At 43.7% G+C, this 25845-nt stretch overlaps 1 protein-coding gene across 1 annotated transcript; it reads left to right on the forward strand.

Moving 5' to 3' along the window:
- The first annotated feature begins 6520 nt into the window (after positions 1–6520).
- Positions 6521–25262, forward strand: LOC133577210 (probable 2-ketogluconate reductase). Its single transcript, XM_061930842.1, has 6 exons — positions 6521–6896; positions 17925–18096; positions 23593–23768; positions 23832–23928; positions 24028–24169; positions 25104–25262. Exons 1-6 carry the CDS (start codon positions 6521–6523, stop codon positions 25260–25262), a joined length of 1122 nt encoding a protein of 373 aa, XP_061786826.1.
- Positions 25263–25845: the final 583 nt, after the last annotated feature.

Below are 25845 nucleotides of genomic sequence, written 5' to 3' on the forward strand. Positions count from 1 at the left end.
GACCTGTAACACATGCATTGCTTCATCCAGGTCCCTCACAACATCAGATGTGCTTGATGTGGTGGCTCCATCAGCATCTTTATTATCACTCCCTGAAACAGATCCACCATTGGCTGTGCTTGTGTCTTCATGTTCCTTGAGGAATATTTCATTGGCTACTTTTAGTACTTAAAAATCCTTTCCGCATGTATTTGCCAATTCTGTTTGTTTTTTAACAGCATTGGAGTATGAAGTTGTTATGCCTATTTTGGGAACCCTTTTGAAGGCTGCCTTCTTCACCCCAGCATACTATAGGACACTATTCACATTGCGAAAGCAGACAAGTAGTTTGGCTCTAAATAAGCCTTCTACAACCCATGGAAACACCTAAATCCGATAGTGGTCGCTTTATGAGAAGTCGTACTAATACACTTGCAGGCCTCGAATTTTAACTTTTTAAGGTCAAGGCAAGTGTTGCCTTAAATGAGGGCTCATATTTTAGAGTACCAAGGCAAGTTGAAGGGGCTACAAGGCAAACATTATTTTATTTCGAGGCAGGGGCTCCAAAGCATGCATGCATGCATCGGTAGAAAATAGATGGATGGATGGATACATATGTGTGTGTGTGTGTGCGTGCGTGCGTGTGTGTATAGATATATATATATAGAAATATATATATACAGGACTGTCTCAAAAGATTAGAATATTGTGATACAGTTCTTTATTTTCTGTACTGCAATTAAAAAAACAAAAATGTCATACATTCTGGATTCATTACACATCAACTGAAATATTGCAAGCCTTTTATTATTTCAATATTGCTGATTATGGCATACAGCTTAAGAAAACTCAAAAATCGTATCTCAAAAAATTAGAATATTTCCTCAGACCAAGTAAAAAAAAAAAAAAGATTTATAACAGCAAAACAAAATCAAACATTTGAATATGTCAATTAATGCACTCAGTACTTGGTTGGGAATCCTTTTGCTTGGATTACTGCATCAATGCGGCGTGGCATGGAGGCAATCAGTCTGTGGCATTGCTAAGGTGTTATGGATGCTCAGGATGCTTCAATAGCGGCCTTTAGCTCATTTGCATTATTGGGTCTGGTGTCTTTCAGCTTCTTCTTCACAATACCCCACACATGGCAGGCCAATCGAGGACAGTAAAGCCATGGTCAGTACGCTTCTCTAGAAGCGTCTGACTTGGGCTATGGAAAAGAAGCACTGGACAGTTGCAGAGTGGTCCAGAGTCCTGTTTTTAGACGAAAGCAAGTTTTGTATTTCATTTGGAAGTCAAGGCGCTAGAGTCTGGAGGAAGGCTGGAGAGGAGCAAAATCCAAGTTGCTTGAAATCCAGTGTGAAGTTCCCACAGTCAGCAATGGTTTGGGGAGCCATGTCAGCTGCTGGTGTTGGTCCACTGTGTTTCATCATGTCCAGAGTCAATGCAGCTGTATACCAAGAGATTTTAGAGCACTACATGTTTCCATCTGTTGAAAAGCTCTATGGAGATGAGGATTTCATTTTCCAGCATGATCTGGCAGGTGCCCACAGTGCCAAAACCACCAGTAACTGGTGTACTGACCATGGCATTACTGTCCTCAATTGGCCTGCCAACTCCCCTGACCCGAACCCCATAGAGAATTTGTGGGGTATTGTGAAGAAGAAGCTGAAAGACACCAGACCCAATAATGTAAATGAGCTAACGGCCGCTATTGAAGCATCCTGGGCGTCCATAACACCTCAGCAATGCCACAGGCTGATTGCCTCCATGCCACGCCGCATTGATGCAGTAATCCGTGCAAAAGGATTCCCAACCAAGTACTGAGTGCATTAATTGACATTTTCAAATGTTTGATTTTGTTTTGCTGTTATAAATCTTTTTTTTTACTTGGTCTGAGGAAATATTCTAATTTTTTGAGATACGATTTTTGAGTTTTCTTAAGATGTATGCCATAATCAGCAATATTAAAATAATAAAAGGCTTGCAATATTTCAGTTGATGTGTAATGAATCTAGAATGTATGACATTTTTGTTTTTTTAATTGCATTACAGAAAATAAAGAACTGTATCACAATATTCTAATTTTCTGAGACAGTCCTGTGTGTGTGTGTGTGTGTATATATATATATATATATATATATATATATATATATATATATATATATATATATATATATATATATATATATATATACATTTGTTTGTTTTGTTGTTGTTTTTTTCTCTCTTGGCTCTAGGCAGAGGTGGTTACACTCCCTCACCTCTCCAAGTCTGCCCTGCTTGTCTCCTTGTTTCATCCTACTTTGTTTAACGTTCTTCATAGCCTCTTTTTGCACTGCTCTCCAAAATCAAAAAAATGGAATTGATCAACTTCCGCTCAACAAAATTGACAAGATCTCAGGTTGGGGGAAACCTGCCTGTCTTGGCGTAACGGTTGTTACTGGACACACGACGGAATCATGGGAGAAGTGTGGTGTCGCGAGGACGTTGAAGATGTTTACCTATTCGGAATCTTGATAAGAGGACACCTGCTGATTGGAGTAACGGTTAACCTGATTTATCGACAAATTGAAAGATACTGGCAGCCATTCAAGTTACCCCAAAGCTGCCACAAATGATTGAAGGATGCGGGCAGAACTCTGGACACTCAGAATTTTGTGATTTTGAAAAAATGTCTAATTGGATAACATCGAACCCCGTTTGCCCTGCACAATGATTTTGAGGACTACAAATAGACAATTAGAGTGAAAAGTAAACGTTTGTTTTCTCTCGTTCAAACACAACCATTCTAACCTTGATTGTTTACCCTTGGCTCCAACGTGGCAAGGTGGCTGTTTCAAGATTCCGCTCAAAGACAGTGCTGCAAAGTAGAACCAAACAACATGGACCATGGATTAGGGCTGGGCGATATATCGATATACGCGATATATCGCGGGTTTGTCTCTGTGCGATATAGAAAATGAGTATATTGTGATATTCGAGTATACGTTCTCACGCAGTTGCTTTTAGCTGCGGGCATTACACTACAGGCTCTTCCCACTCTGTCTTGTCTCTCCTTCTCACAGACAACAAGCGCACCTTCTTACACACGTCACATACTGTCACGTCATACGTCACATACGTATACGCCCTCGCGGAGCAGAGAGGTAGCAGCATGGCTAAAGTTAGCAGTGATGCAAGTGGGAAGACGAGAGAAAGAAGGTGCAAATCTGGTAACAAATGAAGGAATAAGTAATTCCCAAAAAAAACAGCAGTCTGGCGGTGGTTTGGCTTCAAGTGGGAATATGTCGAACAGACAACCTTAATTTGTCAAGTGTGGGGCAAAAGCGTTGCTACAAAAAGTAGCATTACTGCTAATATGTAACATCATTTGAAAAGTCACCTGAAGAGTGCTTGAAACTCCGCATGTCAACATCTCACCTACTCAGTGTCCTAGTGGTTAGAGTGCCCGCCCTGAGATCGGTAGGTTGGGAGTTCAAACCCCAGCCGAGTCATACCAAAGACTATGAAAATGGGACCCATTACCTCCCTGCTTGGCACTCAGCATCAAGGGTTGGAATTGGGGGTTAAATCACCAAAAATGATTCCCGGGCGCGGCACCGCTGCTGCCCACTGCTCCCCTCACCTCCCAGGGGGTGAACAAGGGGATGGGTCAAATGCAGAGAACAAATTTCACCACACTGAGTGTGTGTGTGACAATCATTACTTTAACTTTAACTTTAATCTCCGTTCGGTGCCACACCATCAAAATGTCGAGGCAAACATTTCCACATCAACACCGTATTAAAAAAAAGAGTCATCAGAAGTAAGTAAAGTGTTTACAGTGCAACCTTGGAAAGAGTACACTAAGGCTGAAACGACATAGTCGACGCGTCGACGTAGTCGACGTCATCGGTTACGTAAATACGTCGACGCCGTTTTTGTGCGTCGACGCGACGCATATTTACGTCACACTACCGTCATGGCGGAGCGCAAAGCAGATGATGCGAGCGGTGCAAGCGAGGGGAAAAAAGCACGGCAAAAGTCGTCAAAAGTGTGGGAGTATTTCAATAAACGGCCTAATAATGTTGTAGCGGCGAACAGCTGTCTCGTCAGCTGACGCGCGAGCTCGCAACCGTGGCTGCTTAGCAACCAGCCAAACCCCACTTAATAAAATTATATTTTATCTTAGAGCACATCCGCATCCCTATTCACCTAGGCAACCCCAGGAAATGTATATAATTCGGCATTATTTCGGCCAGTCGGTTTATATGATCAGAGCCAATCAGTTTACGTTCACGCGCAGGTATAACACGGCGCGCTGCCGTCTCATCTGCTGGTGCGCGAGCCCGGTAATTAGACCGCTGTGTCAAATCAAGGAGTACAAAAGACACCAGCGCAGAGTGGAAAAAGGTTTAGTTCATTACAGATAACCAAGAGTTGTGTCAAAAGTGTACCAAAACCAAAAGCTGAACGGACAGCCGGTAAGATTTAATATTTCTCTTTGTGGGTGTGGCGCACCTGTTGCGCTGGTGAGATTGGGGGGAGGGGGGGATTTGTGTGCATGTACCGTGCTTAGTCTGGAGGCTAAATACATACGGTGTTTTGTGTAACTGTTGTTTAGTAAGGAAGTGTTGATATTCTCTGCGATGAGGTGGCGACTTGTCCAGGGTGTACCCCGCCTTTCGCCCGATTGTAGCTGAGATAGGCTCCAGCGCCCCCCGCGACCCCAAAGGGAATAAGCGGTAGAAAATGGATGGATGGGTGTTGATATTCTTTGCTTAGTTTGATTAATGTTGGAGCAGTTTGCTTCATCGGGAGGGTGAAGTCGCTCAACTTAAAGTGTTGGATTTAACTGTGTTGGATCATTGGCTGCTGGTGAGGGCATAGAAAAAGGGGCATTTTTCTACCAGTAGACAGCGTTTAGGATTGAGTGTTCCACTGCTAAATTAATAATATATTTATATTGAATATGGATTTTAAATATGTATCTAAATAGGTGGTTAATTGGTTAGGTATTTATGTATATGCATATTGGGTTTTCTGTTGCATTTATCTATTGTGTTTCTGGGTTTAAATTTATTTTATATGTATCTTGGTGCATTTGTGTTGAGACAATTTATTTAAAATCTGTTTTAACTTAAAGGGAAAAGATATGTCCATTTTCTTGCACTTGTTTAATGGTTAAGAGTTTGATAGTCTAATTAATAATTGTAAATTATGGGATTGATAATTGATTGATTTTTTTACAGCATGTTAATCTTGTGGTGTTTTGTCCTTAAAGGTTTTTCACCTACTAAAGAGGCTAAAGGCTACTAAAGAAGCTAAAGGCTACTAAAGACAGCTAATGACAGCTAAAGAAACTAAAGTCTACTAACACTGCTAAAGACTAAAGAAGAAAAAAGAAGCTGTTTCTTCGTTGGAAAAACTGTTGCAAACTAAAGGAAAATAAAAGGAAAAAGTAACTACGGTCTGGTCTTTTGAGTGAAATCCAGAAGCCACATTCAGCATTGGTACATCCCTTCAAGTGTGGGATAAGTACAGCGAAAAAAGCAAAACACTTGACAGTTGTTGTATGCACACTGTGTTGAGCGGAAATGGCCTATCATAGCAGCACAACGGCTATGAACGAACATTTGAAAAGAAAACAACCGACAGCGTTCTTGCCATCACCATCAACTAGTCAATCGTCCGCGTGAGTATACGTTGTCATCATTACACAAAAACATGAATGTGTCATTTGTGTCTGTGTTGTAAATTCATAAACTAAAACACTGTTTCGCTCTGAGAGGCGCGTTTGGCGTGCATGTTCAGTGTTTACAAAGACGTGCTCCTCTTTAATGCTAACGTTAATTAGTTGTGCAAATACCTTTTACAACATTAACAGTTACATATACTATGAGAAACGAACAATTAACTTTCACTTTAATCATACTATCATTGTTGTGTTATTAAGCAAAATAAGCAATACTTTTACTTTTGTTGAAATGTTTACACTGTTAAAGAATATTTCGTTTTGCACTTTTTTGTATTGGATGTTTATCTTTATTTTTGCACATTTTAAAGCAAAATAAGCAATACTTTTACTTTTGAAATGCTTATACTATTGCAGAATATTAAGATTTGCAATGGATGTTTACTTTTATATTTGCACATTAAAAAGCAAATAAGCTACTTTTAATTTTGTTAAATGTTAAAAGTTTTAAATGTTTACATTGTTACAGAATATTTTGTCATGTTGTTGTCAATGTTGACTGAGTGGCCATACTTTTTTTTTTTTGTAAATAAAAGTCATGCCTTTTGAAAAAACTGGCCTACATTTATTTTTTCATCTTCATTTTAAATAAAAAAAATAATCGGTAAAAGGAAAAATAATCTATAGATTAATCGAAAAAATAATCTATAGATTAACCGATTAATCGAAAAAATAATTATAGATTAATCGATAGAAAAATAATCGTTAGCTGCAGCCTTAGAGTACACACTTCGTTTGAGGCGTACACAATAACAAACATGTGAGACAGTTTTACCTGACATGCTGTGGTCTCAACTCTAGATAATGGATGGCGGTAAACCGTGGGCTCTCATTTCCGAAGTGGGCGAGCAGGGCATCCTGGAGTCGACTGTGGATCTCCTGAGCAAACACTTTCGGCTGATCCCCAACCGGGACTTCCTGCGGGACTCCCGAATGCACGGCCACAAAATCCAGGTGATGTTCATGTGGAATCAAGACCCGCAGGCCACGCCGGCGCTGCTCAGCTCGCTCCCGGCCCTCAAGTTGATCGCCAGCGGTGGGGCGGGCACCGACCACCTGGACCTGCCCTACATCACCAGCCGGGGGGTGAAGGTGTCCAACACGCCCGGGGTGGTCAGCGACTGCACTGCGGACATGGCCATGGGGCTGCTGCTTGCATCGGCACGGAGCATTGTTGAAGGTAAACTTAATATTCACAACGCTAAATTTGTTTCCACATTTTGTTATGTTACAGCCTTACTCCAAAATTGAATCAATCTTTTTTTTTTCTCAAAATTCTACACACAATACCCCATAATGACAATGCAAATGTATTAAAAATGAAGAACGAAGAAATTTTATGTACAAATGTATTCACAGCTTTTGCTCAATAATTTGTAAATGCACATTTGGTAGCAATTACTATTTTGATCTGTTTGGCCAGGTCGTTCTTTGTTTAATTAGGGACCGAATGTCCCTTTGGGACAGAGGACCCTATTGTATTTAGTGCGTTTTATTCTTTATTATTATACCGCCGCCTCTTTGAGCTGTAATTTGACCCCCTTAACATGCTTCAAAACTCACCATATTTGACACACATCAGGAATGGCGAAAATTGCGATCTAATCAAAAAACCAAACCCCAAAACTGCGCTCTAGCGCCCCCTAGGAAAAACACAGACAAAACTGCTTGTAACTTCCGGTAGAAATGTCGTAGAGACATGAAACAAAAACCTCTATGTGGGTCTGACTTAGACCTAGATTTCATACAATGACATCCTTCAGCAAAAATCTACAGGAAGTTTGCAATTTCCCCTTCAAAACAAAATGTTAGTAAAAATAGTCACTTTTGCCTCTTTGAGCTGTAATTTGACCCCCTTAACATGCTTCAAAACTCACCAAACTGGACACACACATCAGGACTGGCAGAAATTGTGATCTAATAAAAAAAAAATAAGAATAAAAAAAACTCAAAATTGCGCTCTAGCGCCCCCTAGGAAGAAAACACAGACACAACTGTTCCTAGGAAGAAAACTCAGACAAAATTGCCTGTAACTTCCAGTAGGAATGTCGTAAAGACATGAAACAAAAACCTCTATGTAGGTCTCACTTAGACCTACATTTCATGTATTGACAACCCCCAGCAAAAATCAACAGGAAGTTTGCAATTCCCCCTTCAAAACAAAAGTTTTGTAAAAACCGGTGATTAAAAGTTGACGAAAGAGTTTTAATTACTGCTCCGTCAAAGTCGGTCCCGTCCATCGCTGCTTGCAGCTTTAACCTTTCTTTATTATTATACCGCCGCCTCTTTGAGCTGTAATTTGACCCCCTTAACATGCTTCAAAACTCACCATATTTGACACACACATCAGGACTGGCAAAAATTGCGATCCAATCAAAAAAACATAGCCCCAAAACTCAAAATTGCGCTCTAGCGCCCCCTAGGAAGAAAATGCAGACAAAACTGCCTGTAACTTCCAGTAGGAATGTCGTAGAGACATGAAACAAAAACCTCTATGTAGGTCTCACTTAGACCTAGATTTCATACACTGACATCAACAGGAAGTTTGCAATTCCCCCTTCAAAACAATCGTTTTGTAAAAACAGTCACCTTTTTTAAAACATTATCTCCTCTGAGCGCGTTAGTAGTGTCGGCTTCAAACTAGCACAGGAGAGAGATTGAACCCTTCTGATTAAAAGTTGATGAAAGAGTTTTAATTACTGCTCCGGTTTGGATTTTATGTGCCGTCACAGTCCATCGCTGCTTGCAGCTTTAATTTTTTGATGTTTTTTCCTGTGTTTTTGATTCACTTCCTTCTTGTGCTGTTATTTTGTTCCCACTTCCTGTTCTGTGTTTGTTGTTCCTGCGCTGGCTTCACACTGCTGCTTGGCGCCGTCTTCATCACCTGAGCGTGATTAGTAATTGTTTTTCACCTGCTGCTAATAAGTTAAAGTACCAACGATTGTCTCACACACACATGAGGTGTGGCAAAATTATTCTCTGCATTTGACCCATCACCCATGAGGTGAGGATGGTGGTCGCGCCTGGGAATAATTTTTGGTGATATAACCCCCAATTCCAACCCTTGATGCTGAGTGCCAAGCAGGAAGGTAATGGGTCCCATTTTTATAGTCTTTGGTATGACTCGGGCGGGGTTTGAACTCACAACCTACCGATCTCAGGGCAGACACTCTAACCACTAGGCCATTGAGTAGTCATCCCCCAGGTACAATTAGGGCCAGTCACATTTCTTTGTTGGTTTGGGATCATTGTGTATAGATATTAGGAGTCAACAGCACGGTGAGTGGACACTTGAATCTTTCTTAACTCCTTTTGTTTATTAGTTCTCATTCAGCTACTATTTTTTCATGTACAGTGTGGAGGGTTTTTTTGCATTCACCCCACTGCACTCTAGTTTGTAATTTGGACTTTTGGACATTAGATACCCGTTTACCTGCACACTGCCTGCTGTCTCCTGCTTTTTGAGGTCACAACCCTTGCTACAAAGAGTAGACCTAACAAATTACAGCCTCAAGTATTTTTGAATAGGATACCATTAGCTTGGCACACCTAACTTAGGTCAGTTTCACCCATTCCTCTTTGCCCATTCCTCTTTACCTCACCTCTCAAGCTCCCTCAGGTTGGATGGGAAGCGTCGGTGCACAGCCATTTTCAGATCTCATCAGAGATGTTGAATGGGATTCAAATATGGGCTCTGGCTTGGCCACTGAAGGCATTCCTTTGATATATTTGCTGTGTGCTCAGGGTCATTGTTCTGCTGAAAGATTAACCATTGCCACAGTCTGAGTTAAGAAGCACTCTGGAGCAGGTTTACATCCAAGAGGTCTCTGTACTTTGAATTCATCTTTCCATCTATCCTGACTAGCCTCCAAGTTCCTGCCACTGAAAAACATCACCACAGCATGATGTTGCCACTACCATGTTTCACTGCAAGGATGGTATTGGCCTGGTGATGAGCGGTGGCTGGTTTCCTCCAAAAACTACGTGTAGCATTCACGCCAAAGAGTTCAATCAGACCACAAAATTTTGTTTCTCATTGTCTGAGTCTTTCAGGTGCATTTTGGCAAACGTTTTACTAAGAAATGACTTCCGCTTGGCCACTATACCATACTGGCCTGATTGTTGGATTGCTGCAGATATGGCTTTGCTTCTGTAAGGTTCTCCTCTCTACAGAGGAATAGTGTAGCTCTGACAGGGTGACCGAGTTCTTGGTCACCTCCCTGACTAGGCTTTCCTTTCTAGATTGCTCAGTTTAGATGGCTGGCCAGTTTAGAAAGAGTCCTGAAGGTTCCAAACTTCTTCCATTTTATGGATGATAGAGGTCACTGTGCTCATTGAGACCTTCAAGGCAGCATATGTTTTTCTTTACCCTTCCCCAGAATTGTGCCTCGAGACAATCCTGTCTCAGAGGTCTACAGACAATTCCTTCAACTTAGTTATTGGTTTGTGATCTGCCATGCACTGTCAAATGTGCGACCTTTTTATAAATAGACAGGTGTGCCTTTCCAAATCATGTCCAACCAACTAAATTTACCACATGTGGACTCCAATTAAACTGTAGGACCATCTCAGGGATGCACCTGAAATCACTTTTGAGCTTCATCTCAAATGCTGTGAATTCTTATTTACATGTCATTTCTTAGATATGTATTTTTTTGAGTTACAAAAAGCTCTAAAAAACATTTTTACATTGTCATGGTATGTCAGGTCGGGCTTATACCGCCACGGGTAAGATGTACCCCCGTGCTACCTGCCGCATTCGTGCAGATGGGGCTCGTAAGCCTTGGATGGCAACCTGTCTAGGAGAAGGTGACTGAACTAAAACCGTGACTGCGAGGAGTTGCGGCCCACAGTTCGCTATCAGCATAGTAAAGCCAACCATATAGTACAAAGTCATCCCAAATCCTATACTTCCAGCGGCGGGAGTCCGCAGGAACATCGCGGCGGACGGTGGTGCTGGTCCTCCTCCTGGAGGACACCATGATGACAGGACCTCAAACCCTGGGATTGTCCCAGGGAGGGTCCTGTCCGAACACAGCACCCCGTCCAATGCACTCATGCGCTGTCGGAGACTATTTGTTATGGTAACCTTCAACGCATGCACAGCGAGAGAGAATCGAGGTTGATAGAACTTGCACACTGTGCAGAGGAACGGGGAGTGGAGATCCTGGGGGTCCAAGAACATAGGAGAGTGCACACTGATGACCCCATCCTGTACTGAAGAGTGGAGAGATACACGTTCATTTCTGCATCTGTGTGGAGAAATGAGGCCCAGGCCGCAACAGGCAGTGTAGGGTTAATGCTGGGCCCACGGGCACGTAAGGCTCTCCGTCGGGTTTACCACCACACCGACAGGATTCTGAGCGCAGAGTTCTCGGGCAACCCAGTAACAACCGTCATAGTCGTGTACTCACCCACGAACGTGGCGCCATCTGACGTGGTGGAGAAGTTCTTTTGAGGACCTTGTAAGAGCGGTCCGTGGTGTCCCAGCGCACAACTTCCTGGCAATCCTTGGGGACTTCAATGCAAGGCTTGGACCAGAAGACGCACACTTCCCTTACCACGACTCTACCAACCGCAACGGCACCTACCTCACTGCCTTCCTCATGGAACACGAGCTACTGGCAGCGAATACCATCTTCCGGAAGAGAACAGGAAAGAGGTGGACCTTCCGAGACCGAGCCTCAGGAAAGCTATGGCAGCTAGATTACATCCTAGTGAGGAAGAAATGGAGGAACTCCATCCTGAATGCTGAGCCATACAGCACTTTTAGTTCTGTGGGCTCAGACCACTGTGTGGTCTCAATGAGAGTTCGCCTTAGCCTCAGGGTCCCCAAACCAAGTCCCAAGATCCGGTATAACTGGAAAGCTTTCTCAAGTGACCCTGGCCTTCAAACCAGATACGCAGAGGAGGTGAAGAGACGATTCCAGCAGCTGGACAGGGGAGCGGAGGCCAGTGGAGAATACAGGAGATTCGTCACTGCGAATGAGGAGGCGACCAGGCTGTGCGTGCCCATGACGTAGAGAATCAGTACCTCCAGACGATCCAAACACCCAGAGGCCGTAGCAGCACGAGGGATGGTGGAGGAAGCCCGCCTCAACTTTGAGCGAGAACCAACTGTGGAGATGCGTGACGAGCTGAATGAAGCCAAACAGTTTATTTTCAGATGCTATTGTTGGAATAATTGTTTGTAAGTTATCACAAAAGAAACGTTGTATTATGAATGCTGTCGTTCGAGGCCTAACAAGAGGAAGAACGCTCGTGAAACGCCACTGTGATTTCAACACGGACAGATGGCAGGATCTGCTCAACTCCCAGAGGAACTCTCTTTGAAGTGTTAAACGAACTCTCTTTGAAGTATTTCACAAACTCTCTTCCAACTATTTGGTAACTGAAGTCAATGCTATTTACGACCCGCTGCCCTCTTGAAGTCCCTGTGGTCAGGAGACGGGAGGGGTTATCCATTGTCCTCCAACACCTGCCCCAGCTGGATCCAGGAAGAACCCAAGCCCGAGAAATCCGCTTCTTGGACTTCAAAGCGACCGAAAACAATGACTCTTTTACACACTTACCATTCCTGCTGTGACATATGTTGGTGCGTGAACATGGAACATCTGAATTAAAAGAGGAGACGAAAACCTTCTTCGTCAGAGCGTGCTAAGACACTGTAAGAGGTTACAGGTCGACGCCGTCTCTCCTCAATATTGAGTCCAAATTGAATTCTGTCTCTGTTTGATTCCTTGCCTTTTGTCTTGTTTAATAGATGTCCTGTGTTTGAACGTGACATCTAAGATACCATCAAAGGGGAAGAACTGATGGAGAGAGTGCGGAGGGTGCAGGCGGCGCAAGGTGAACAACAGTATGGGGTGGCCTGGGGGGGTCATCAATGAGATGACGGGGCGGAAGAGGACCAAGGAGGGACAGGTGGAGGGACGCAGCCCGGAGGAGAGGGTGACAACCTGGTCCAGTCACTTCAAAAGGCTGCTGGGAGAAACAGCAGACGCAGCTGAGGAAGAAGAAATACCATCAGTCTTCCCAAACCTCAACATCAGAGCTCGCCAGGGCAAAAGCCACAGTAAGAGTGGGAAAAAGCGCTGCCCCGGACGGCATACCCCCAGAGGTCCTGAAGAACTGTGATCTCGATGACATCATTCTAGAGTTCTGCAACCTTGCTCTGCTGCACAATCGGTTGCCTAATATGTGGTCTCTATCAAACATCGTGCCAGTGCCCAAATCCGGAGACCTCTCGAAGCCAGACAACTACCGAGGCATCAGCCTGACCTGTATCACTGCGAAAGTCTACAACCGCATGATTCTAAACAGAGTCCGGCATGCAATCGACCCTCACCTGAGAGTAAATCAGAACGGCTTTCAAGAAGGACGAACAACTACAGCCCAGATTGGAGGTGAGGAAGGACAACCTGACTGCAGTCCTATGCTTCATAGATTTCAAAAAGGCATTTGACTCGATACACCGAGGCACGATGGTGAAGATCCTGAAGGCATACAGTATTCCTCCAAACCTACTCCGAGCAATAGAGTCCATGTACGCAGGAACAAGAGCCAGGGTGGTGACCCCAGATGGCAACAGAGAGGAGTTTCACATCCTGGCTGGAGCTATACAAGGGGATACACTCGCCCCCTTTCTCTTCATCATAGTCCTTGATCATGCGCTCAGGAAGGCAATAAATGGGCGAGAGCAGGGACTTGGCTTCACGCTGACACCAAGGAAGTCGAGTCGACAACCGGCAGTGGTCCTGACAGACCTTGACTATGCGGATGACATCAGTCTGTCAGGCTTGTCCCTGACAGTTTGACTGTGTTTTAGTTTTTCCTCTGCGTTTGTCTTAGTTTTCTGTCAGCGCTTTTTATTTTGTCTTCTATTCCTGATTTTCTCCGAGTGCTGCTTCCCCTCAGCTGTGGCTGATTGGCACCTGGCCACACCTGGTGTCAATCAGCCAGCTGCTATTTAAACCTGCCTTCCCCTCCAGTCAGTGCTGGATCATTGTCGTTCCGACCTGTCGTGTCGATAGCAGTGTAGCTATTCCCTGGATCCTGACTCCTGTTCCTGCTTCCTGGTTTCTGGTTCGTGTTTTCCTTTTCTTATTTTTGAACATTAAAACCATGTTTCCTTGTACCAAGCCTGCTGCCATCTCTGCATCTTGGGGTTCGTCAACAACACACCTTGACATAATGATCCAGCCTGTTAACACGAACCCCGCGGAGATTTCCATGGCGGAGAGGCTTAACAAAGCATTAGAATTAATGGCTAAATTGAAGAGGAGTTCGGCCGCATTTCAAGCCCTCTCCCACCCATCCCTTTCGTCTGTGGGCCTGTCTGGGGACGTCTGGGATCCGTCCCTTGAGGGGGGGGCTAGGAGTGGCTGTGCAGCTGGGGAGGCACAGCTACTCCTCACCCCAGTGGGTCTGCAACAGACGCCACCATGCACTCCGGTGGGCCAGCAGCAGAGGGCGCCACCATCCTCGTCTCCGGTGGGCCAGCAGCAGAGGGCGCCACCATCCTCGTCTCCGGTGGGCCAGCAGCAGAGGGCGCCACCACCATCCTTGTCTCCGGTGGGCCAGCAGCAGAGGGCGCCACCACCATCCTCGTCTCCGGTGGGCCAGCAGCAGAGGGCGCCACCACCATCCTCGTCTCCGGTGGGCCAGCAGCAGAGGGCGCCACCACCATCCTCGTCTCCGGTGGGCCAGCAGCAGAGGGCGCCACCACCATCCTCGTCTCCGGTGGGCCAGCAGCAGAGGGCGCCACCACCATCCTCGTCTCCGGTGGGCCAGCAGCAGAGGGCGCCACCACCATCCTCGTCTCCGGTGGGCCAGCAGCAGAGGGCGCCACCATCATCCTCGTCTCCGGTGGGCCAGCAGCAGAGGGCGCCACCGTCCTCGTCTCCGGTGGGCCAGCAGCAGAGGGCGCCACCATCCTCGTCTCCGGTGGGCCAGCAGCAGAGGGCGCCACCATCATCCTTGTCTCCGGTAGGCCAGCAGAGGGCGCCACCATCATCCTTGTCTCCGGTGGGCCAGCAGCAGAGGGCGCCACCACCATCCTCGTCTCCGGTGGGCCAGCAGCAGAGGGCGCCACCACCATCCTCGTCTCCGGTGGGCCAGCAGCAGAGGGCGCCACCACCATCCTCGTCTCCGGTGGGCCAGCAGCAGAGGGCGCCACCACCATCCTCGTCTCCGGTGGGCCAGCAGCAGAGGGCGCCACCACCATCCTCGTCTCCGGTGGGCCAGCAGCAGAGGGCGCCACCACCATCCTCGTCTCCGGTGGGCCAGCAGCAGAGGGCGCCACCACCACCCTTGTCCCCGGTGGGCCAGCAGAGGGCGCCACCACCACCCTCGTCCCCGGTGGGCCAGCAGAGGGCACCACCACCACCCTCGTCCCCGGTGGGCCAGCAGAGGGCGCCACCACCATCGTCCCCGGTGGGCCAGCAGAGGGCGCCACCACCATCGTCCCCGGTGGGCCAGCAGAGGGCGCCACCACCATCGTCTCCGGTGGGCCAGCAGAGGGCGCCACCATCGTCTACGGTGGGTTCTCCCACGCCGGCGGACGAGCCGCCTTGCCAATTGCGGCGGCGTTCAACTCGCCGTCGCCACCTAACTCTTCCCCGCTGGTTGCGGGGACACTTGGCCTGGTGGCCCACCTCCTTGTCCTCCCTCCACCCTCCCGTGACTTTGGACTTTTTTGGGGGGAGGGGGGGTTCTAGAACGTCTGGTACCCGTTATAGGAAGGGGGGGTACTGTCAGGCTTGTCCCTGACAGTTTGACTGTGTTTTAGTTTTTCCTCTGCGTTTGTCTTAGTTTTCTGTCAGCGCTTTTTATTTTGTCTTCTATTCCTGATTTTCTCCGAGTGCTGCTTCCCCTCAGCTGTGGCTGATTGGCACCAGGCCACACCTGGTGTCAATCAGCCAGCTGCTATTTAAACCTGCCTTCCCCTCCAGTCAGTGCTGGATCATTGTCGTTCCGACCTGTCGTGTCGATTGCAGTGTAGCTATTCCCTGGATCCTGACTCCTGTTCCTGCTTCCTGGTTTCTGGTTCGTGTTTTCCTTTTCTTATTTTTGAACATTAAAACCATGTTTCCTTGTACCAAGCCTGCTGCCATCTCTGCATCTTGGGGTTCGTCAACAACACACCTTGACACAGTCTGCTCTCCAACAACGTGGAACAAGCACAAGAACTACTACACAGGGTAGAGCTAGAGTGTGCCAAGGTTGGCCTTAGGCTAAATGCCAAGAAAACTGAGGTCATGACCTACAACGTTCCACCAGAACATCAACCTCTGATAACAGCAGGAGGCACTGTGCTGAAAGAAGTTGAGGACTTCAAATACCTGGGCGCTAATGTTCCCTCTAATTTTTCATGTGTGTAAGCAAACGCAAAAACTCCCTAAACATTCAGTGGAGCCCATGTGAGCAACATCAGACGTGCACACTGTGGCTACACCAGCAGCACACCTGTCCCAAACCTGACTAAATAACAAGTTCAATCTCCATCCATCCATCCATTTTCTACCGCTTGTCCCTTTCGGGGTCGCTGCAGCCTATCTCAGCTGCATTCGGGCGGAAGGCGGTGTACACCCTGGACAAGTCCCCACCTCATCGCAGGGCCAACACAGATAGACAGACAACATTCTCTTATTATTATAATCAAATGACAGCAGTCATTTCCATTTCTAATATAAGTGTTTAGGCCCACTTACAATGACATTAACAAAAAATATTGTTTTTCATGAACTGTGTACTTGTATTGTTTGTCTGGGTGGAGGTCCTGCTTTGGAAATAATGTGTACCCCTTTCAGACATTGCATTTAGTTCCCATTAAAACATTCACATGTTGCACAATGAGATGTAAGCAGGGGATCATGTGTACATTCCTGTAACTTCCTGTTTATAAAAAATATATTTGTATCAGTTTTTATTTAATATTCTAACAGCATTTTATGATTAATATTTATAAATTAAGATTCCTAATAAATGACACTAGAATAAGCACACATTTGATTGGTAAATCATAGTGTAACGACCTGGAATGACACTTTATGTGTGGTGTTGGAGTTGTCGGACTTTTTATGTGGCTGTAAACGCATCACTGGCTAAGTGCCATATGTGCATGTGTTGGCGCAAGTAAGAAAGAGCAAGCGGCTGCTGTTGATATAACAAAGTTGCTTTTAGTCTGGTTTGTACTGCAGAAAATGACCACTTTTGCTAGATATCCTTTTTTTTACTAATGTTTTGGTGATGTGTTTATGGCCGACAATAAAGAGTTTTGCTCAGTAAAGTGATCGATGGAATTCATGTCCTCAAAGCGTCTCGACAGACGTTGCAATATTTGAACAATGATGACCAAAACTGTTTTCTCTGTCGTGTCCGTGTGTCGAAAATTGTTACGCGCTTATTTTTTTATTTGATTTTGTGCACAGCATAGATTTGCCGTGCGGAGAGGACGCTTGAGCAGTGCGCAATTACACAGGCGCGCACCTTAGATGGAACGTTGCTGGGCGCATGGGTCAACTCAACTGAGCAAGATCTAAAAGTGAGGAAGGCACTTGCATGGAGGGCCCTGAACGGCATGACCAGTGTATGGAACTCCAAACTCCCCCGCCAAATCAAACTCAGCTTCATCTATGCGACAGTTGAGTCAGTTCTCCTCTATGGCAGCGAATGCTGGACCCTGAAGCCAATCCTGGAGAAGTCTCTGGATGGATGCTACACCAGGATGCTGCGTGCAGTGCTTAACATCAACAAGAGTGCGCACGTAACCAACAGAATCCTATACAAGGGAATACCAAGGGTGAGCGAGAAGATTGCTGTAAGGAGAATGAGACTAGCAGGACACTGCCCAAGGCATCAGGAGCTGCCAGCCAGCAAATTGGTGCTGTGGGAACCAACACATGGGCATCGGTCAAGAGGACGTCCCACACTAACATACGTGGACATCCTCAAGAAGGATGCAGGAGCTCAGAGTACCAAGGAACTGGCCAAATGTATGGAGAATCGGGATGACTGGAAGCAACGATAGAAGGCTCGTCTGAGGACGACCTACAGAGATTGTGGGGTATTGTGTGTAGAATTTTGATAACAAAAAATAAAGCTGTAACATAAGAAAATGTAGAATAAGTTAAGCGCTCTGAATACTTTACGGATGAACTGCACAAACATCAACACCTCAGGATGTCTGACTCTGTTGTGTTTTCAGGTCATCAACTTATAACGCACCCCGAGACCACCTGCTTACCTCAATGGATGGGAGGCGTGGAGGTCTCGGGGTCAACTCTGGGGATGATCGGAATGGGAAAAATTGGAGAGAAGATCGCTCAGCGCGCCAAAGGATTTGACATGATCGTTCTGTATCACAACAGAAACAGAAGGTAAAATATTGATTCCATTATGTTCCTGTAGCCTTATTCCCGCAGAAGTGTTTGTGCGCCATAACATAATTAGATGAGCGGGGGGGTATTCCAAAAGGCAGATTAAGCAAAAGCACTTTAATATGTTAACCCTGTAATTCAAAGTTAGTTACCATGGTAACTGACTCCGTGAACCTAACCTGCATGTTTCCATCCGAGCTGATGCTCACGTGAAGCTAGTTGTCAGACATGATGTGATGATTTGTAGATGTTCCAGTACAAATAAATCCTGAAGTCTTACTTTGCGTCCATGGTTAGTTTATATACAATCATTATAAGACTACTAAATATGTATAATTAGCCAATAAAACATTTGATTTTAGATATGTATTATTAATTGGATTTATTTGGATTAAAAACAATTATTATCAATATAAGTAAAATCTGTGCTGTATCCTCCTGAGAACCGCAGGGCCATCTAAACCAGTGTATCTTCACCATAGAAACATTGTTAGGCCGCCAAAAAATATCAATTTCTCAGCTGTGGTCCGTATGCACTGCAGCGATAGTCAGTTGTAGTAAACTTTTCCATCACTTGTGGCAGTAATGACTATCAAACACAGGGGTGTCAAACTCAAATAGAGTGGGCCAAAATTTTAAACTGAACAAAGCCGCGGGCCAAGGTTGAACAAATTAACCTTTTTGATAGGGACCCAAACAAGTTTTGCATTAAATATTAAACAAGCAAGGCTTATATAACTTTATAGTGACATGCAAAATCGAGTTTCAAATAATAATAATAATAATTAAAAAATATCAATGGCATATCAAATACAATTTAAATAAAAATTGAATGCCTCTTTTCTATTTGCAGCCTTCTGAGGTAAATATCAACATTAACTTTTTCCACAGGCTAATAAATTTGAAAATAAAATAATGAATAAACCAACCATTCTGGATTTTAAACTGCTCAGTTTGCAACACACTGATCTAATCTGATGTGCCCAAGCCAGATACCTGGCATCTTTTATTGGATGCTAGTTCATTAATGTCGGAGCTCAGGCTTTGAGCTGAGGCAACCTTCATTATAGAACAAAGGTGTTCATCAGTCATTATATCTCGTATTCCACAATCTTGGGGGCGTGCCTTACACACTATCTTTAACGTCCTCTACGAGCTTTCGTCACGTCCGCTTTTCATCCCTACTAACAACGTGCCAGCCCAGTCACAAGATATGAGCGGCTTCTGTACGCACACATACGCGAATGCAACGCATACTTCATCAACAGCGATACAGTTTACACTGAGAATGGCCGTATAAGCAACTTTAACATTGCTAGAAATATACGCCACACTGTGAATCCACACCAACCAAGAAGGACAAACACATTTTGGGAGAACATCCGCACAGTAACACAACATAAACACAACAGAACAAATACACAGAACCCTTTACAACACTAACTCTTCTGGGACGCTACAAAATACACCCCCCGCTACCCCCAAACCCCGCCGCCCCCCTACATACACACACACACACACACACACACACCTTGTAGCGTCCCGGAAGAGTTAGTGCTGCAAAGGGTTCTGGGTAATTTGGTTATTACTTACATGAGGTGAACTGGTAAGAAATTTTAATTATTACTAACATACAGTGAACTGGTTAAAAAAAATTCCTTCGGGCAGTGTGGCACGGTTGTTGTGTTTTGGGCAAGATACTTTACCCACCTTGCTCCCAGTGGCACCTACACTGGTTAAATGTGCAGGACACCCTTGAAAAAGAGATTCTTAATCTCAATGGGCTATTCTGGGTTAAATAAAGGTTAGGAAAAAAAAATGTAAATATGTTTTGATGATTCATTAATTTCAGATGTTTAATTTGTTATAGTCATAATTAAATTATTTTTTATGTAGATGTTGTTGGTATTTCTTTATTGTAAGTATTTAAGCTATATTACTACACTAAACAAAATGCCAACAAAAGCTGAAATGGCAGTGTATTTTTCTTATTTCAAGAAATTTAACATTTTAGTCCATAACATTTATGATGAGCAAAGTAGTCTAACAGTAAGGCCTGGTTGGTAAAAATATAGTCACTCAACAATGTTTACTGTGCATTTGCATTGACTTTATATGTCGAATATAATTAAAACAAATGTGAGATAATAATCAGCTGCCTCAATGTGTGATTTTCACAGGTGGGATTGCACCTAAATTAAAATAAGATTTTTATTCCACCCACGCCCCCAAAAGGGACAAGCAGTAGGGAATGGATGGATGGATTTTCATATCTATCCTCCATTTTTCAGTAAACTTCTGCATTTAAATTTATGCATTGACTCTGGGAGTAATTTGTTCTCACTGCAGTCCAAATTGTTTTCCTGTATTATTTACAGAGGTGGGACCAAGTCATTGTTTTGCAAGTCACAAGTAAGTCTCAAGTCTTTGCCCTCAAGTCCGAGTCAAGTCCCGAGTCAAGACAGGCAAGCCCCGAGTCAAGTCCAAAGTCAAGACTGGAAAGTCTCAAGTCAAGTCCTAAGTCCTGCATTTTGAGTTTCGAGTCCTTTCAAGTCCTTTTAACCACAGACTAATATATTAACACAGATTGTGTATGCTTTTCAAACGCTGTATTTATTTATTAAAACAAGTGCATTTTAAATTGCAGGAAAGAAAATTGTGCTGACATTGCACTTTATAATAGCACTATTAACCAGTCATTTTAAACATTAACTCATTCCTTTACAGAACAAACACATTGAAAAATAAAGTGCAAATGTACTTATTTGTACAAAAGTGTTAACATTGAAAAAACATGACATATACGTGAACATAACAAAAAAGTTGTACTTTTTATATGTCAGGGCCTTATGCTGCATTGCATTTGCAAAAGACCAAATTAGCCAAGAGTCTGTCAGTCATTTGTGCACGATGGGGGCATAGTATGATGCCACCATGGCTGAAAACTCGCTCCACTGGAGCACTGGAGGCAGGCACTGCCAAGACTCTCATGGCCACTCGGAACAGTGAAGGAAGAGTCTTCATGTTCAATGCCCAGAACAAAAGGGGGGAGAGAGTTGTTTTGGGTTGGTGCACTACTTGTAAGTGTATATTGTGTTTTTTATGTTGATTTAATAAAAAAAAAAAAAAATAAAAAAAATTTCTTGTGCGGCCCGATACCAATCGATCCACGGACCAGTACCGGGCCGCGGCCCGGTGGTTAGGGACCACTGAGGTAAACAACCAACAGTATGTCAGAAAGCTAGCTAAAACGGTACACATATTCATAATACAGTATACATTTTAACTGACCTTTATTTTACTATTTTTGTCTTTTTTTAGGTGGCTAAAATACGCGGTGCTGCTGACCGCCGTCTAACGTTACGTGTGATATATTGACTAACGTAACCCTGCTTGAAAAAAATCACTGAACAAAAAGTATGAATAAGGTAGTGAACTGCAACAGATTCCCGTGTTTGCAATAACGTTATAACGTTAGCAGTGAGTTTACAGCCTCACTGATTTAACTACACAGCAAATAAAAGTCACGTTACTTAGCCAATAAACGTTATCTTACATTCAAAACTTACCGTTCTTTGTGCAACTTCAAATGCCGGACGAAGTTGGAAGTACGTTGTTGCCTCTCCATCAGTAATTTTTGAACCGCATGTGTTGCATACTGCAAACCGTTTTGTGTTGACCACCTCGTAATTTTTATACCCAAACAAAATTATTTTAGGTATCATTTTTTGTTCACTGGCATGTGGTTTGGACATGTCTTCTTCGTTGGTTGTCCTGCAATTTGATTTGATGAATGCTGTGTGATGAAAACAAAGTAGATCTAATTTGATTGGCTGTTGTACTGAGACCACACCAGCTGACACACGCTGATAGACAAGTACACAATGAAAAATACGGAGCGCTCCCGAATAACTTTTTCATCTTTGGGTTTTGGGGAAAGTAGCAAGTCATGTCAAGTCATGTCAATTCAAAAGGCTCAAGTCCAAGTGAAGTCACAAGTCATTGATGTTAAAGTCTAAGTCGAGTTGCAAGTCTTTTTACATTTTGTCAAGTCGAGTCTAAAGTCATCAAATTCATGACTCGAGTCTGACTCGAGTCCAAGTCATGTGACTCGAGTCCACACCTCTGATTATTTATTATTATTTTGCAATGGTGAATCATACAATCAGTGCTCCAAGAAGCAAACAGGCTTCATGACATAACAATTGAAAGACTAATTGGTAATGCAAAAAATACCAGTGCAAATAACGCTTACCGTATTTTTCGGACCATAGGGTGCACTGGATTATGAGCGGATCTATTCAGGTCTATTTTTATAGAAAAGGCGTACTGGATTATAAAGCGCATTAAAGGGGGTCTTGTGATTTTTTTTCTCCTACATTTAAAACTCTACCTTGTAGTCTACATAAACATGTAATCAGACTTTATTTAAATCAATAACGGAGCAGCATTTCCTCATCCGTGGCTCACTAGTGCAACAACGGCAGAAGTGTGTCCTGTGAAAAACTGTATGACCAGAATGCTCTAATAACTAAACTTCTGTGGGTGAATTATGTAAACCCACTACACCGGTAATTTTTAGCGCTTCTATAGCAAGTCTACTGATAGATATAAGTTACAACTTTACGCTACTTTATATTAGAAATGGCAACAGCGGAGGATAAATGCCCCATAACAACAGGATAGAGAAAAAGGAGCTTATCAACTACGGGATCAGCACTGACTACAATGGCGGATCCGCGCAATTTTTCAGGACTTATGCATATCCCAAATACACATCAGCACGTACCAGAAGGTATGAAAAGTTGGTTTTGCACATAATTGCGAAACAAAACGCCAGATAATATTTTTTCTAATAGGTGCCATTTTGCGGTCCGTTTTTGATTGATTGAATTAAACTTTTATTAGTAGATTGCACAGTACAGTGGGTGTATTCCGTACAATTGACCACTAAATGGTAACACCCGAATAAGTTTTTCAACATGTTTAAGTCGGGTCCACGTGAATCAATTCATGGTATGTTGAAGCACAGCACGTCTGCCGTAATGCGCAGACAATCTATCAAGCGGTGCAGCTTCGTAGCTTACCAAAGTCGTACTAAAACATTTGACAGATTTTTGAGCGCTGTGTGTGATGCTTTATATTCTCAATGGAGCATTTAAAGTGTTGGTGTTGTTTACTGGCGTCCTCTTGCAGTCTACACGTATCACTTGTGTGACTGTCATCTACTTGGCCACACTTGTCATTACACCATGTACCAAATAAAATAGCTTTGAGGTCGGTTAGCACAGCCAGAAGTATCCTGTACATTAGGCGCACTGGGGTATAAGGCGCATTGTCGATTTTTGAGAAAATGAAAATATTTTAAGTGTGCCTTAAAGTTAGAAAAATACGCTAGTTTAAAAGTGACTTCAGGCAAGAAATTGAACCTCCTGAACTCCTGTTTTCAAAATCGGACAGTTAAGATGAAGCTTATCTGTAGTTTTTTCTGTGCAGAAGCGAGATGGAACAGGCGGTGGCGGCGAGTTACTGCCAGAACATGGATGACCTGCTGAGGTCCTCTGACTTTGTCATGCTGGCCGTCTGCCTGACACCCGACACCACCAGTCTCATTAGCACCCGTGAACTGGGTCTCATGAAGCCATCAGCAACACTGATCAACATCAGCAGAGGTCTGCCTCTCACCACAACTTACTTCATTCTTCAAACTTTGACTTTCTTTTTGACTTCTTAAGGCCCTGTGGTGGACCAGGACGCTTTGGTTGACACTCTGCAGGCTAGGACCATACGAGGCGCTGCCTTGGATGTGACTTATCCGGAACCTCTACCAAGGTCTCACTCATGGAGGTTCTTGGAGCCTTACAACCACAAAATGAGAAAATGACAATGTTTTCATTGGATTGCTCTCACACAAACCTTAATTCTACCTAGGGACCATCCTCTCCTTGGCCTTCCCAATGTGCTGATCACTCCTCATGTTGGCACCAGCACCATCAACACAATGAGAAAGATGGTGCAGAAGATGGCAGAAAATGCCTTGGCCGCTATTAAAGGAGAATCTATCCCTGATGAAGTAAAATGCTAAATAGGTTTTATTCGGACACATGACTTTTGAACGCAAGTGAACGAAGTGGTGGGCCACCAAACCAACATGGCTATTGTTCAGCAAACTGAGTGCAAACTGAGTACGCAAGGGGCCGAGGTCTTCCTGCAAAGAGCAGATATGAGCAAAAAATTCAAACTTTGCAATAGAATCTATCCTAATACGTTATCAAAATAAGACGTGTCGAGTGATCTCAAGGATTTTCCGAATTGCAGCTCAAAGTGCTTCACAGCAGTAAAATACATGATTAAGTAAAGACATGCTTTATGTTACGCCCCTTTTGGGAACGCCCAGAGTGGTGACGGCAAAGGAAGTGAAGCCTGTCCTAATGAAACGGCCACAAGTATATCTAGCTGCAGCCACGCAGGTGTACCCTAAATTGCGGCCACTGTAAGTCGCGCCCCGTTAAAAATATAAATGCCCCCACAGGGTGACGACAACAGAAGTGAAGCGTGTATTAAACCAAAGTGAAGCTAGAGACACAATATGTACATTTAAAAAAATACTGCTGAAAATAAATTTAAATGAGTACGGTAAGTAAAATTTCTTGGCCACGACAGAAAAATATTTTAAGCCCTAATAGTTGGATTAATAATGCAAACAAAATTTATGTAAAGAAATCTATCAGTATGTAGATGTCATTTTAGTCATCACTACGCAGAAATAATCAGAATAAACTATGGATTGGATTAGCCTAATTGTTACAATTATGTACAATTGTATATTACTGATATTTAATTTGTTTTAAAGTGAGAATTGAATATTTTGTAAACATCACATTATGGGATTATTAAAGTTTCAACAGGTGTTTTTAATGCACCTGAAAAAATGTGTCTCTTGCCCAAATCTCACATGTAGTTTATTGATGGTGTCATATTTGTGTTGTGTTGTCTATTCATAAAAGATGCAGATGAGGCACAACATTGCCTACATTCAACAACCTAGACGGACTACTGCGCATTCTTTTCACGAATGTGGCATGCTGGGTTACAATTCCAGTGTCCACTCTCGCGTTAAGACACGGTTCACTTCCGTTGTCGACACCCTTGTGGGCGCGACATAGAGTAGAAGCAATTTACAGTAGTTCTGCGGCCGCAGCTGTACCCTTCTCAACCGCCGCCGTAGCGCTGACTAGTTGACAACGCGAGATTGGACACTGGATGTGTAACATGATCCGAGATGGTAGATTCAACACTTGTGAGTATACTAAATTTAACTCTTCCAAACTTGGAATAAATATGATTTATAAACAAACAGCTTATGGTCATTATTTTGGTTGTTGAATGTATTGTGTGTTCGTAGATTTTTATTAAGTGAGAATTGCAAATTTGTACGGGTCATTGCTCACCTCGAAATTTGGCAAATATAATTCATACACATTTAATAACATATAATTTATAAACTATAAACAAACTATTTATGGTTTAATGATGCAATTAGACAGCAAGATATGATTTAGAGGGGAACTGCACTTTTTTTGGAATTTTGCCTATCGTTCTCAATCATGTGAGACAAGACGAAAGGTTTTTTTTGCACTCTTAACATGTAAATATCGGCTCGTTCTTGATGGCTAGCAATGCAGCTAATGGGAGTAATCAGCTCTACCTCGAAATCATTTAAAAAATGTGTTCCACAACAGTCAACAA

The sequence above is a fragment of the Nerophis lumbriciformis genome, linkage group LG37 (assembly GCF_033978685.3).
Source record: "Nerophis lumbriciformis linkage group LG37, RoL_Nlum_v2.1, whole genome shotgun sequence".
NCBI lineage: Eukaryota > Metazoa > Chordata > Actinopteri > Syngnathiformes > Syngnathidae > Nerophis > Nerophis lumbriciformis.

Bases quoted from the DNA above. Each gene is read 5' to 3' on its own strand.
- LOC133577210 (XM_061930842.1), top strand. From the start codon at position 6,521: ATGGATGGCGGTAAACCGTGGGCTCTCATTTCCGAAGTGGGCGAGCAG. The intron at 23,769-23,831 runs GTCTGCCTCTCA...TGACTTCTTAAG, and splicing joins ACTGATCAACATCAGCAGAG to GCCCTGTGGTGGACCAGGAC. The intron at 23,929-24,027 runs GTCTCACTCATG...AATTCTACCTAG, and splicing joins TATCCGGAACCTCTACCAAG to GGACCATCCTCTCCTTGGCC.